Source organism: Botryllus schlosseri, chromosome 1 (genome assembly GCF_051294905.1).
Source record: "Botryllus schlosseri isolate E-star chromosome 1, Bs_hap1, whole genome shotgun sequence".
NCBI classification, from domain to species: domain Eukaryota; kingdom Metazoa; phylum Chordata; class Ascidiacea; order Stolidobranchia; family Styelidae; genus Botryllus; species Botryllus schlosseri.
This window is the reverse complement of record NC_137236.1, coordinates 30,466,808-30,482,340: the sequence shown is the minus strand read 5'-3', so window position 1 is coordinate 30,482,340 and position 15,533 is coordinate 30,466,808. Positions and strand designations below refer to the sequence as shown.

The following is a 15,533-nucleotide window of genomic DNA, read 5'->3' as shown; positions in this document are numbered from 1 at the left end:
ATGCAGGCGTGTTTCTCTCTATATAGGCCCAATTTCATATTTTTTATTCTCTCATCAACATTCATAACCGACCATACCACCAAACAATCTGTTGGGGTTGCTAGCATCCCAGTTGGATTTTGTGATATGACGATAAGGGGGGCGCGAAATTTTTCACTATCAAAAAGGGGGGCGCGTCAAAAAAAGGTTGAGAACCACTGCAGTAGAGAGTCACTAAATATTCGATCAAAGCTTAGTAGGGTAACAAAGTAAGAAAATTTTGTGAGATTGTCAAGGTGCATGCTCGTTTAGTGTTGAATTTTTTATGCTGCGAACGCAATGCATATAGTGGCCGCAGTTGAAATGCAATAAATTTCAACCAAAGCTGTTATAATGAAGTGAAATTTGTAATATATGAAAAAGGTTCACAGTGCAGAACCTACCAAGGTTCGTTTGTGAACGTGAACCTCTAATTTTCTGAGGTTCACACACAGAACACGAACGTGAACCTCATGTTCACACCATCCCTAGTGCTAACCCTACGCTATCCTGAACCTTCATTTCTCCTTCCACTAGAACACGCTTCGACACTAGACAGATCTTAAAAATCGCAGCCTCCACTTCTAATTCAACAGTCTTTAACGGTGTTATTTCTTATTCAGTACCGTAAACGACTACTTTGACCATAGATCTGCTTAATCCTTAGGTCAGCGGTTCCTAGAGTAACAAACTAATTTACAGACGTCTAACGACGCCCAGCCTCACACATCGAATAGCACATTCACAATGTAATGTCAGCTCGTAAATTGGCAACATAAATATATTATAAAAGAACGCTTGACGTGCAATCAGGGATGGGCATAGTCATTCGAGTAATAGAATCTTAATAGAGCAGTAATTCCGATGATTGCAGTCAGTTGGCGAGAGATGAGTTTTTTTAGATGGAGATATGCGCTCCTTAAGAGTTGACCCATCCACGGAAATTATACTTTCGACCGTACTTTCCACTGTGGAAAGCCTGTTAACCTCGGTTGGTTGTATCGCGGTGCAAGAAACATGAATGATACTGGAAATGATATATCTGCGAAAGCGTGATCAATCCATAGCATTGTTGCAAATGGCAATGAAATAGGCCATAAATAAGGGTTACCATATTTGTGGTAGATGTAGTATTGTAGTGTAAGGTCAATGTACAGTGTACACGCCCACACCGTAGATAGCAGTATCAGTTCATCTAGGGCAGGGGTGGTTAGCCTACGGCCGTAGAGGGAAATTTGTGCAGCCGTTGACACGTAATTCAATTAGTAGGCTATGTGTTGGCGGCCGTCGACATGCAATTTGAGTTTAATGTATTGACTCCTGATTTCTTGAATGATATTATTCAATCTTGAAATTTTCTTCGCGCTGGGCAATTTGCCTTCATTTTTCGATTTTAATATAGTAGCTCCCGTTGCAATCAGAGCCCCCTAACACAGATGCGAACATAAGAGGAAAATGATGCGCCTCATATGGAAATACCCACTCGGAATCGTGTGCTCCTCACTATATCGACAATCCTGTTTGGAGGTCAAGAAATAACAGCATGTAACAATGTGACTAATAACAATTGGCCCACCCGAAGATGCATCATAATCTATAACTTGCTCTAAATTTTCGAAAACACCTCCTGCATCAACCCTATATACCGGTGAATCTGATCACATGGGCTGACACAGGGTAAATTTTTCATAGTAATATTTGAAACAACCGGTACTAATATTAATGACGAACTTCATTAGGGAATCTGATATTTTATTCGCGCTTGGCGCGGCTATAAACAGTTCCTTAACATTACCAGTGATCTCTGGAGATTCCGGTGCGTATAGTAAGCCTATATCATCAATTAGATTAGTCCCGAGTTCACCGGAAATCGACATAGACACTTTAACATGGGTATTTGGCGTCCATCTCATTCATTACGGCTATGCCCTGGAATGCGGCCGTAGGCTACATGAATAGTCGAAATGTGGCCGCGAATGACAAAAAGGTTGGCCACCCCTGATCTAGGGTTACCATATTTTGATATCCTGAAAAGAGGTGTTATATTTTGACCTCCCATCAGGATTGTCGGTATAGTGGAAAGATATTGGAATCAAACAAACATACCAGAAACAATTTTCTTTCGTGACGAGCACGCGATTCCAAAATGGTATTTCTATATGGGGCGCATCATTTTCTCCAGCTGTTCACATCTGTTCCATGTACTGCTCAGTTTGCAAAGAGCGCTGAAGTCGCATTGAATCGCGCGCAGCGCGAACAGAATTTAAATACTAATTAAAATCTCTCAGAAATTCTCGAGTCAATTCGTAAATTCAATTCTCATGTCGACGACCGCCAAGACATACTAATTGAATTGCGTGTCGACAGCCGCACAAATTTCCTTCTGCGGCCGCAGGTTGGGCACACTTAGGGTTGCATTTAAAACAAACATCAATTTAAAACAAACATGTTTAAAACCAGGCACTAATTTGAAACATGTTTTTTTATTGTTTTTTTTTAAACGAATATTCAATTGTGGCGTCATAGTCGAACGACATTGATAATTGAAACTATAGGGTAAATATAGCAACTTTGACGAAATATCTATACTAATAATGTTGAAGCTACTATTTTGAGGGTTTCAACCATCCCATACCGTATACGTCGGCTATATCGGGTGGTAATTGTCCGTAGGCTCATAGAGCATGTTTTTTGGAAAGTATTTACACAATTATGGCGTAATTTTACAACTTAAAAAAACACAATTATTTTTAGAAGGCCTTTGATGAAATCAATGTTTGAAACCTGTTTTAAACAAAATGTTTTAAAACACCGTTTGTTTTAAATGCAACCCTAGACACACCTGACCTAAATCAATTCATAGCATTGTCGCAGAGCGCAATGAAACAGGCAATTATGCGGTCATCAAAATACAAAATTATCTTTTATGTGTTGTAAAGCCAGCATTGCATTCTTTACAGCCGCATAAAAGGTACATATTTGACCTCCCGCCTTATTCACAATCAGCGATCTTTCCTTAGACTACTCCTGCTGGTTTCGATGTGATTCAAAAAATGCTGCAGTTCTTCGGTAATGTCGGGGCGTTCCGGCGGTGTCGGCGTCTTTAAAAATTCACAGAACACACGGTCCGCATTGCCCTTGCCCAAAATCCGCATTTGCGATAAAATGATGGCGCTGACAAAGTCCGTGTTGTCGCTCTTGGTAATGAATCGGTGTTCCACGTAGACATTGTCGTCCTTCCAGTAAATCAGCTGAAATCGATATTTTGATTCGATGTTGCATATGAGGAAGCTCTTAAGGCCGTATCAGACGAGGCGATGCCGGCGATGTCGGCCGATAATTTCTCTACCATCATGTGAGAGATCGTCGCACTTGATTAGTTTCAGAAGGCGTTGACCCGTTGCATTTAAACCTGCTCGGGGATGATTGACATTTGCGAATCGGTATTTTGTTGTTGTACAGGTCAGGTACACTGCACAGTGTACAACGTACATACTACCGTATTATGATCAGTGATGGGCGGATAGTGATTTCTGAGAATCCGAATCCATCCGACAGCTCAAAGCTCTGATGAGCAATCCTTCCGAATACGAACAATCTCATCCAAATACTCATGCAAATCCGAAAAATCTTGTCCATAATCCAGAAAATCCGAACAGAATAAATATTCCGAAGAATCCCAATTGTGCAGCTGAGCTAGATACATTTAGGGCCTAGAGTTGGCTGGTTTATATTTGCTTGGACCTTTGACAAAACAACTTTAGAGTGCTACCAGTCCTATAACAAGTAGGGCTGGGCAAAATCAAGTACCTGAGTGATTCGATTCTGAATCACGTAATATGCTTCGAGTCGAGTCGAGTAATCGAGTATCACTCATTATGACGTCACAACCGAATGCACTATGTCGAAGTCCAAATATGAACCTTTTATACCGCCACAAAGAACGTAATACCTGTTATACATCACATGAAAGATACTTTGGTATTTTTTCGGCCATACCGATTTCATTGCACTTCTTAACAATTTTGTTGGATGATAATGACTTCGGAAATGTGTTATTTCCAGTAACGTTAGTAGCTTTAAACTGTGCCTGGTATGCTCAAACACGGCCAATCAAGGTTTCACGGCTTCCTCAGTGGAAAATAGTATCAAAACTATAATTCTCGTCAGTAAATTAACTTTCAGTTGCGAAGACCGTATAATTTCAGTACTCGAAAAAATCGTCTTTTACTACTCGACTCGAATCATTAAAATTACTACTCGATTCAGATTCGAGTACTCGAATCATTTTGCCCAGCCCTAATAACAAGAGGTAGACTGTCCGTTTTGGTTGCCGAGCTGACGATTTTTTTTCTTTCGACTTGAAGTCAAAAGTCACGTCTGGTCAAAATTATCCAGAAACAAAGTTACAACTAGCCGAAAATATTCGAAACTAATTCTGCGATATGGTTATGATGTCTGTCCAATGTGTTCATGCCGCAATGTCTTGTCGAATGAAACCTTCTCTGAACCATGGTAGTATGGTATTTGTAAGGGTAGGTCAAAAAAGTTGAAAGTAGCACGAGTTTTGACTGCCATGATAGCTGTAGAAGAATGTGCGCGTGCTGGTGCTACTCGAAGGTGGTGGGTGCATCCGATTTTGCAACGCCGGCTTATACTGGATAAGTGGAGCGGCTCAATAATTTTGTACTACATCGCAGTAATTCGTTTTGCAATGCCTCGCCAGAAGGTCCGTCCGCCAAACGGCTTGAGCAAAAGTGACGCAATTCATGTCTCGACACTGGTTTATATATGGATACGCATGAGCGCATCTCCCACTTCTCTCATCGCCGGCGATGTCGCCGAGTTAATTGACACTGTCAATTAAAATCGGCGGCGATACGGCCGATGGCAGCGATGATAAAACAAACACTAACGCTCCGCCGACATCGCCTCGTCTGATACAGCCTTTAGAGGTAAAGAACTTCGATAACCAATTTAATAGTATATTTATATCAAAATAAACCCGTATAAAATAGTACATTGAGCTTGAGCTATCTGTTCGACTCTATCATTCGTAATTTCATGCCGATGGCGTCGTATTTCATGATACGATTCTTGATATAAGGCAGGGCCGACCAACCCGTGGCTCGCGGGCCACATTTGGCCCGCAAGAAGGTTTTGAGTGGCCCGCGACGTAATTTCCAAAATTATTAATATTATCAAAACTGGATTGCACAAATTGTGAACTTGCAAGGTCAACCAAAAATTTGATTAGTCTGGCCGCAACACTTGAGATGTGATGACAAAAATATCAGTTCCGACGCATTGGCAAATCCATGAGCCAGTTACATTTTTGGTAGATCTTCGTACACTACAATAAAGCAGAATAATTTGCGATAGATTTATCAAAAGTAAAAATTTTCTGCACGCTTCGGGCAACATTTTATCACTCAATTTCTTGCTTTTAATATTATTACCCCTTTCTGAAAATGAAAGAACGCCTAATGTATCAGATTGAGTCTAACTATCAGATTGAGTCTAACTATATTCGCGATTACGAGACGAAGTGTCGTTCAACATATACGACCTTGCGACTCTGCGACTATGAAACATAGGCACAAAATGATTGACGCATGTTGGTCGAAGCTTTTGATATCGATATGTCCAGGTGCCGAATAGTCCATTCTTTGCAAACTGATCCCAGCGATATACAGCAGGCTCGCAATATAGTCAAGTGACAATATTATTGACCTATGAACTTCAAAAAATTTTGGCGCATTACACGGTTAGTGGCCCGCCCAATAGTTCGTCAATCAAATGTGGCACTCTGGCTGAAAAGGTTGGCCACCCCTGATATAAGGGTTGTAACAAAGTAACAAGTCAATGTCACTTTTATAGTTTTGACTTGAGTCAAGTCGAGTCATTTTCAATTCACCACCGAGTAGGGTTACCATATGTCCTCTTTTAACAGGATTTATCTTATTTTTTGACTTTTTTGATAGTGTCCTCGAAGGACGCCCTTTGGTCCTCTTTTTTGAACTTTTGGTCATATTTATAGCAACATTCGCCTGAGATGCCGTAAATCAGCACCGAAGTGACGCTGCGGTGGGGATTTTGGGAGCCGAGTGGAAAGTTGACCTTTTTTTTTCAAGTCAACCGACCACAAAGCGGGAAAAATTTATCATTTATTGAGAATTTCCCTCCGGTTTTGCAAGCCTGATAATTCTGAAAAAGTGTCTTCTTTTCAGATTTCCAAAATATGGTAACCCTACCACCGAGTCAAGTCAAAGTCAGCGAGTAGAGGGTCGCGTCCGAGTCATTGTGTTGACTGTTCAGTTCCGAGTTAATGTCTTGTGAAACCCACTTTTTATAACTCTGCTCGGTGATGTCGAATGCTTCGCATTCTTAATATACTAATTTTCCTCACTTTTAACAGTTTCAGGTAGCATTTTTAAGTACCAGTGCTGATAGAAGAAATAATAATAGCGTGATAACTATACTATTCTTGGAAATCACAATGAAATGCCTGTCTTCGTGGACCCAGTCTCGAGTAATATGTCTTGGTTCGAGTCATGCGCAAGTACTCTAGTACAATTCGAATCAATAGACAAATTGACTCGAGTCGAGTCATTCTTCATTTTCAAGAAAAAGACTCGAGTCAAGTCGAGTCACCAAGAAATCGTGACTCGAGTCATTACATGCTTGGTTGATGTACAATGTTCTCTTCAATTCTTTACTAGTTGCTGACGATTACAGCTAACGAGTCGTCTTGGGGTCACAGAGACAAAAATTAAATATCAATGACTATTACAGGAATGCCAATAAACCGGATGATATCGTCAGCTCATTTCTGAATAAATTTTTAGTCTGAGTGAAGGTGCTGACCATTTTTTTAGTAAACAGCACGCCAAATTGAGAGAAGGGTCGCGGCACCAGGATTGTAATGACTCGAGTCATGACTCACCTCGAGTCCGACTCGAGTCGCGATTGTTTGGTGACTCGATTTGACTCGAGTCATTTTTTCAAATGCGTAAAATGACTCGACTCAAGACAATTTTTGTAGACTCGACTTATACTCGAGTCATTGTGCATGACTCGAATCAAGTCATATGACTCGAGACTAGGACGGCCAAGACAAGCATTTCATTGTAACTTCGAAGAATAGTAAAGTTATCACATTATTGCTATTTGGTCTATCAGTCCTGATACTTGAAAATACAGCCAGAAACTGTTAGGACTGAGGATAATTATTACATTATGAATGCGTCCATTCTACATCACTCGAGCTGAGTTGAAAAATGTGGATTGAACTGCAAACTGAAAACTGAACATAATGACTTGGACTCGGACTCGAGTCAAAACACTATGACTCGGACTCAACCCTCTACTAGCTTACTTGGACTGGGACTTAAGTCGGTGGTGAATTGAAATGACTCGACTTGACTCGAGTCAAAACTATAAAAGAGAGATTGACTTGTGACTCGGAGCCATGTGATTCGGTCGCAACCTTGCGCGGCACATTTTCAAATTGAAATTCGGGGTCGCAATCATAAAAAGGTTGGCAACCCCTGCCATAGCCTTACCCTTGTTTGAACTCGGAAAGCCTGGAAGACTTCGAGGGAGCGACGGTATCTGACCACGGTTGCGGTCATAATCCAATGATTTCGCTTCTCTTGGAAATAGTTCATCAGCCCGGTGTCCACGTAAAATCTGACCCGGGCAAAATCGGCTTCTCGAGAGTAACGAGAATTGTTCATGTGGTTGAACACGTCGCAGTCGCTTGGCAACACCATGCCTGAATAAAGAAAAACATTGATAAACAATTGTAGTTTTGAAAAAATATCAGACCACCTCTGATATGCTAAGAGAGTTTGGGTTTGGAATTTTTGTCTTCCAGATTTTGATTTGTAATAATAGTAGGCCTACAATAAATTATCAAAGAATTGTTAGGTTGCCAACTCAGCATTCATCAACTGGCTAATTGGTGGGGCACTGAAGTCCAATTTGAAAATTCAATTTTATATACAGCAACCATACACCTTCAAAGTACATTTTTCATGAATTCTTTTTTGGTGAAGCGGAATGCCATATGGCTTTTTCATTTTCAAATTTGTGAAATGTCCCTATGCTCTAATTTTAGTTCTAATCTAATTTATTGTTTTCCTGAAAATGCCTCTTCGTCCGAGGCATTTTGCAGTGAGTTAACAAGGATATTTATCTCGCGCAGGGAAATCCAGTGCCAAGTCGCCATCGCCTTACTTACACCGTGCAGTCATAGTAGTTATTGTGGCGAATAATGGCCTGTGAGCATAGTAGCTTGTAGTCTGCGAACAACATTCTAGTTTTTAAAGCTTTACATTAGTTCAATGCCGTTATGACTAACATGGGCGATGCTAATGGTTAATACGAAAGAAATAGCATGAACATAAACGTCATTGTATTTTAAACTATATGAGTTGCGCACAATACCCGAGAACGCTTTCCAACTACGAATGAATCGATATTGGGACATGTTACCAGCTGAAAGACTATCTCATCATAAAGATTGATCTTGTGGGAACGTCCTATGTCGTTGTCTAACCGTCTTTGTCTTGGCAGTGTCTGCGCCATTGCACCCCATGCTTATGCTTATTGATATTAGCGGACTCTCCATCGATGGAATGCTGTTGCCATCGCCGAAGCCGTTTCAGCTGGTGCGGAATAATGTTGTTGGGCATGGACGAATACTTTATTTTGACACAACAATAATAATTTGAAACTGAAATTAATTTTAGCATTTTAAAATGCTTTATTTCACCTATTTCCAAAATCTCAAATCAGATAGCCAAATCAGATAGCCTAGCCAATTCTAATTCTAGTCTAATTTGGAAAAAGCTGTGTCGCTCTAATTCTAATCTAATTTGAAATAATCTGTGTAGCTCTAATTCTAATTCTAATCTAATTCAGAGAAGCTGAAAATTTTCTAGTTGTCCAAGTCTGCAACCAAGTCGCAAGGTTCCGAGTAACAAATCAATCTCACTTTTATAGTTTTGATTCGAGTCAAGTCGAGCCATTTTCAATTCAACACCGAGCCAAGTCCATGAGAGTAGAGGGTCGAGTCCTAGGCATAGTATTGTGACCTGAGTCTGAGTTCAAGTCATTCTGTTCTCTGTTCAGTTATGAGTTCAATCTGGTTCAATCCAACATTTTCAACTATGCCCGATATAGAATGGCTCGCATTCATAATGTAATAATTTTCCCCAGTCCTAGCAGTTTCTGGCCGTATTTTCAAGTATCAGAACTGATTGACCACTTTTTTTAACTCTGATCGAGTGATATAGAATGGCTCGCGTTCGTAATACAGTAATTTTTTTCAGTCCGAACAGTTTCTGGCCCCATTTTCCAAGTATCAGGACTGCTAGATGAAACACCAATAATGTGACTTTACTATTCTTCAAAATTATCGAAATGTCCGTCTTGGCCATCCTAGTTGAGTCATTTTACGCACAATATGGAAAAATGACTAGAATCAAGGCGAATCACCACAAAATCGTGAGCCGAGTCATTACTAGGGCCATTTTTATATGACCTTAAAATCAATTATATGACTTTATTTTATGGAAAATATGACTTTATGTGAAAATAGTGTATTTTTACATGTAGGTTAACCAACGTCACTCATGGAAATGACGAGTAAAACACACACAACATATAACAGTAATACGCATCCATTTTTATTTTAAACCACTGTTGTAGTACAGTTTCATGTAGTGTGGAATGTTGGAGTCTTTAAAGTGAAAATTTGGATGTAAAAATGACTTTAGTAAGGAAAATGAGCGCTCCACAGACGCTGATGTGGGTTGACACTTCTGCAGTTTTGCATACAGCGCTGGTGAAATGTCTTGCCTTTGTAGCTCCACAATTTGTTTCACATCGTTTTTGTCCAATCGCTTCCTAATGCATTTTTTGAGCTCAAGCGGATCTTTTCTGAAATCAAGGGCATTTAGATCAGCATTAGCCTCTCTGATGGTGTACGTACAACTTTCCATTTTCTGTGTCAAGTTTGAAATATTGTTGTAGTGGAGGCATATTTCGGTGACCAATTCTTCAATTATTTATTATCGTGGTGCCCATCGTAAATACTATTTTATTCAAATCCAAATGTATTTGTATATAACTAGATCAAGATAGAGCTTTTTATCCTGCCTACCCACTGACTGAACTTCAAATGACGTCCTACTTCAGCGCACAGAAGTAAAACAGATTGTGTAGCAACACAATGCAATGTGTGACCTCATAATGCAATGTGTGACCTCAAAGGTCTGTGACTGAAATGCGATGTAGGCTAACCTTACAGCTTGCCTTCGTTTAATCAGATATTGCCCTACTTTCTTAGTGCTTAATTGCTTCACCGCCTAAATTGGCACTTTTTATTTAAAGTGTACAACAATATGACTTTATAACTCAAATATGACCTAACAAGGAAAATATGACTTTATAACTTTCTTAATATACCCCAGAGGGACGTAGTTTTCGCGTTAAAATTGATTTCACGATTTACTGATGCATAGAAAAAAATATGACTGTAATGACTTTAAATGGCCCTAGACAACCATGCTGGTATCATATAAATAGAACGTAGTACCAGTATACCAACCTCGGTTCTCAGCTCTACTAAAAGTACTGACCAATGACGGTCTTAGCTAAACGTACAATAATGGACGAAGACTCACTTTCATATGTATGCTTATCGAAGACGTCTTGATACTTGGGTTTGAAAATTCTCAAGACCACCATTTTCCAAACCACTTCGCCATAAGATCGAATGCTGTATCCGACATACGGAATGGAGATGATACCAAATAGGAAGACAGGTAGCGTCCATACATTTTCAGCCCAAACATGAATGCTTAGCCGCAGCACTATTGAGAAACTGTACAGGAACGAGAGGATTGACAACACATGCAGAGAAAAGCCAATATATTTATTATATGCCATCTGGAAAAGCAGAAAATCGATCATATTCAATCACATCACTGAATTGATCAAAACCAGATAGACCTCAGAGTTCAAACTTCATCAGGCCTACCACTTGGACCACCTCACCATTGTAAGCTAAGACACAAATTGATGGCGGCATTATGGGCATGTCAGATACCCTTGTAGTCATAGAGCAGGTAATAACATTGTCTCAAAATTCCATTGCAAATGTGTTGTCTGTGTTCCAAGCAACACAGATCTAGGCGACTAGGCCTATTTCAAAATGACATAAAAATTCTGGCATCACCATTTTACTAGGGCAAGGGCTTCAATCTGTCGGTTCCAAGAGAAAATTTGTGCCGTCCACAAACAATGACAATTTTTAATGGTGTGCAGCACACAAAATGAGTTTCCAATTTCCCTTCAACTCGTACAAAAGGTTGCACTCACCTGCCCCAACGTATACACAAAAGACACCAAAAAAATTACCACCCTTGATAACTCCCAACTCCTGATACATATATAGGCCTATATATATATATATACCCAAGAAAATAAAAAAAATCATATTGCAAAGTGATGTTGGCAACATAATAGCAACTAGCCCAACATCGGTAAAAATATGTGCGTTCGAAGGCAGCGTATTATACAAGAGTAATTAGGATATCATTACTTGATCAACAGCATCAAGAAACATCATCCTGCACCAAAGTGTAAGCATTGGTTGAACTAGTCATAATTTAATTTGTGATTACAATATGAAGACAATATATTAAAATATTTGAAGCGACAAAAACTACTTCCAACATCCTTTTGACAAAATCGATCATTTGCCTGACATGAAAATTACGATACCAAATTGATAAATTTTTCAGACAAGCATTAATACCACGGTATATTAATAGGCCAGTTGCAAACCAATAACCTTTAAATAGTCACCAATTAGTCATGACTTTAGCTCCGAATTTTAGATGGTAGCTAACTTGTGAACCAAGCGTCAACCTGGGCCGTGGGTATTGGTGTAAGCCGCCAGAAAATACTTTAATACTTCACCATAGAGACCAAACATCAAAATACAAACCCTGTCAAATATAAGATCGAAGAGTCAGAAAAAATGGTCACATTCAACTCCAATTCTATGTAGTAAATTCTCTTCACAAAACGCAAAAACAAAACCTCTTTGACAAAGCAAAAATATCTCCACTCAGAATGCACACATTGTATTGCACTGCAGAATACAAGAAAATTAGTAGGCGACAGGTCTTTGAGGGAGGCATAAGTTATAATAAGCGTTCTGGTCCCAAAATTTACTACCCTTCCAACCACACCAACCCTTCGACTGTATGATTTTCAAGTCCTCATCGCCAGTATAATGAGGGTCCAAAATCAAAAACTTAGTATCGCCCGTGACTTCCGAAAAACACACGCCTAAAATCGTATGCGCCAGCACGCCGCCTCCGATCATAACCGGGGTGCCTTGACTTTTAAAATGCAAAGCTAGTTCGCGACCTTTCGACGCCAATTCAGAGCCACGGCTGACGAACATTATTTTCGATGTAACTTCCAGCAAATGGCTTAAGACATTGTTGATTTCTATCGAGCCTATCCACTGCCTTGACCCGATAAATCTTTTCTCTTTGTCGCCAACAGCAACTAAGGCTGCTTGAATCTCCCGGTGTGATGGTACGGGCACGTCTGTATATCCTTGGTAACGAAACCACGATATAATAGTCTGGCATGAACGGTAAGCGCAACCCCATCCGTTATCATCGATACGATCTTGCATGTAATGGTGATACCCGTAGATGCCGTACACTGTAGACACTTCCCCACCATCCATAACTGCGGGCTTTAATCCGATATGGGTGTTCAATAGTACTTGTGATTTGTCCTGTAATCCTACAGCGTTTAGTATCGTAAATGTAGGACGATCGGCGTTGATTAAAAAGAGCTTGTGCAGTTGCTCACGAAATGATTTATATCTCTCATCAGTCAGAATTGTAGGCTGGCAAAAATTCAGCACACACACGCCATCAGGAAGGCAAAATATGGAAGATTTCATATCGTTCAGTGTCACAGAATCGTTATTTTCAAGAGATCGCAATTGATACCGCAACATACCGCATGTATTCGCGATGTTACGCATAATCGATCTTCGAATCGCAATTTTTGTCTGAAAAACTGTCGCGTTCTTATTCACAAACGCTATTCCGAGTATGTCACAAGCGACCTCGCGGTACGACGCATTTTCCGAATGCTTCACAAACGGAGCAGTGCATTTAGCGACCTTCTTTGTCGCGTTTTCAAACGTACGGACGTCCACGCGGACGTCAGCACCGAAAAATTGCCTCATGGAATAGTACGATGTTTTCTGCAAGTCTTTTGTTCTTTCCTTTTCGTTGACTTGCAAAAATTTTAGAATGCTGATGTCGTTGTGTTTTTCGCCAAAGACAAAGCCATCTGTCGATGGAAAATGTAACCCTATATTATCAGATTCAAGCTTGTTTTTCTGCAGTTTCAGTTGGTCCAACGAAGTGTCTGCGATTGCGTTCAAATCGCTGGTGTCGATTGTTGAAAAAAAGTGCTCGTTTGCACAAAAAATCAGGCAATGTTCCGCAATACACTTCAAAGCCGCCTGGCTTGATATAACATCCACAGACACATTTGTCTCTTCACTGCCATCAATTGTGAGACATTTTATAGCAGAATCACAATCACCATCAAAATCCGTGACCACATAACCGTTTGTCTTGGATTTAAGGAAGTTGATGACGGTTTCGTCTTCTTTGCACGAGTTGAAAGTGCCGACTAGTTCAAATCCTTCAGGAAAAAATGTCTCTAAAAACTCCAGCGCCGAATCAGCGTCGTTGCATATCTCCGAAATCAATGAATGATCGACTACATCCGTGATCAACAGGTTTTCAAGTTGCCAACATCCCACCAGTATCCACGAATGGTTGCGATTCGACTTTGTGGCTTTCCGCACAGCTGCATCGAGTACTTGAACCACCATGATGCTTGTATTGCATCCAATTACTAATATTGCTGTTGAAAAATAGATGAAATTTGAAGTTGTGTTGTATTGATTTTGGGGGGGGAGGTAAAATGGCCATGTTACAGGATAAATTTCTGTCTAATAGTATAACAACTCTATGAACTGCTATTGTTAGAAGGCCAGGAAGGGACAATGATAGGTCCAAGTGACAAATAAAAAATTTTCAAAATAAGTTGTATTGAAAAGTGATACTGTACTGATTCAAAAAATCTCTATTTTAATTGGGTTGGACTTGGACTATACTGCACTACAAAAAAAAATAAGACAAATTTGGTCTCAATGTCTCAAATCGATTTTTTACAAAAAAAAGTCTTAAAGACCAATAAGTCTTAAAGACCAATTAGTCTTAAAGACTAATTAGTCTTACCAAGTACTTTATGTCTCAAAAGTAAGCCAGAAATTGATCGAAAATAGTAGCAGTGCCTCGGGGGCATCCTTTTCAGTGTTAGGGGTCTGAGCGGAGGAGGGGAAGGATGAGAGAGACCAGAAATTGCAGTGTTGAGATGATCCTGTACTAAGTTTACAAGGTATTCACTAGATATAGTTATCAAGGTACATGCCACTTACTACTCACATGTACTATTCAGATCAATATATATATGGTTGTCTGAGTCGAAAATAGCATTTATGGTGAGTGGGTGGTAAAATGAGACCAAATCATCCTCATTTCTTAAATTTGAGACCAAATTTGTCTAATTTTGAGACCAATTTGTCTAATTTTTTTTTGTAGTGTGAGACCCCTCACAAATTGCGAGGCAGCGAACCAAATGCACTATATTCATGCATCATACCTCACAATGTCAAAGCAAAGAGGGCCTTCCTCTCTTCCAATGTCACTTACTGACTTACAAACGTGGAATGCCACAACTTCTACATCACATCGTAAAAAAGTCATGACGACAGCGGAAGCTACAGCCAGGAAGAGCACACTATATGACAATGGGCTTATATTGTTTATATCCAGTATGGCAAACCATTTGTAGATGCACAAAGATGAAGAACTTCAATATACAATAAAATAATATATTCATATTGAAATGAACCCGAATATTTTCGGCTGACACTCGTCAGGGGTAATCGTCAGCAACTAGCAATTCTCTACTAGTTGCTGACGATTACCCCTGACGAGTGTCAGCCGAAAATATTCGGGTTCATTTCAATATGAATATATTATTTAATTAAAGATGAAGAAGAATAAGGTAACGCTATACGAGGGTGAATACTTCAACATAGCGACGCAAATATATAAGTTACATCAACATTATGGCAGGTATCCTGAGCAGTGCGCTCCGTATACTGGCCCTGGCGCAAGTGAACACGGAACAGAATAACTCTTCCTATCTGTTCATTACATCGCATTGTAGCCTTTGTAGGCTACATTGTGTGTGACTTATCGAGATTCATGAAAATATAACCCAACGATTAACGGATTAACTTACTGATTACGGTCACTAATAATCACAATAGCCGAGCAGCAGACAAAGAAAATTATATTATAAATTCAGATTTGATTACAGAT

General features: G+C 39.8%; 2 protein-coding genes across 2 annotated transcripts; both read right to left on the bottom strand.

Moving 5' to 3' along the window:
* Nucleotides 1-781: 781 nt before the first annotated feature.
* On the bottom strand, nt 782-11,001 carry LOC145447180 (protein THEM6-like). Its single transcript, XM_080325590.1, has 3 exons — nt 10,713-11,001; nt 7,584-7,795; nt 782-3,269 (listed from the first exon to the last, which is right to left on the bottom strand). Exons 1-3 carry the CDS (start codon nt 10,999-11,001, stop codon nt 3,021-3,023), a joined length of 750 nt encoding a protein of 249 aa, XP_080181716.1. The 3' UTR covers nt 782-3,020.
* On the bottom strand, nt 10,945-14,036 carry LOC145447169 (ufm1-specific protease 2-like). Its single transcript, XM_080325584.1, has one exon. It carries the CDS (start codon nt 13,970-13,972, stop codon nt 12,206-12,208), a length of 1,767 nt encoding a protein of 588 aa, XP_080181710.1. The 5' UTR covers nt 13,973-14,036; the 3' UTR covers nt 10,945-12,205.
* Between the last annotated feature and the right edge of the window lie 1,497 nt (nt 14,037-15,533).

Coding starts and splice junctions, on each gene's coding strand:
- LOC145447180 (XM_080325590.1), bottom strand. CDS start 11,001: ATGATCGATTTTCTGCTTTTCCAGATGGCATATAATAAATATATTGGC. Junction 7,796..10,712: donor CGATAAGCATACATATGAAA/GTGAGTCTTCGT, acceptor TTCTTTATTCAG/GCATGGTGTTGCCAAGCGAC. Junction 3,270..7,583: donor CTTTCCGAGTTCAAACAAGG/GTAAGGCTATGG, acceptor TATCGATTTCAG/CTGATTTACTGGAAGGACGA.
- LOC145447169 (XM_080325584.1), bottom strand. CDS start 13,972: ATGGTGGTTCAAGTACTCGATGCAGCTGTGCGGAAAGCCACAAAGTCG.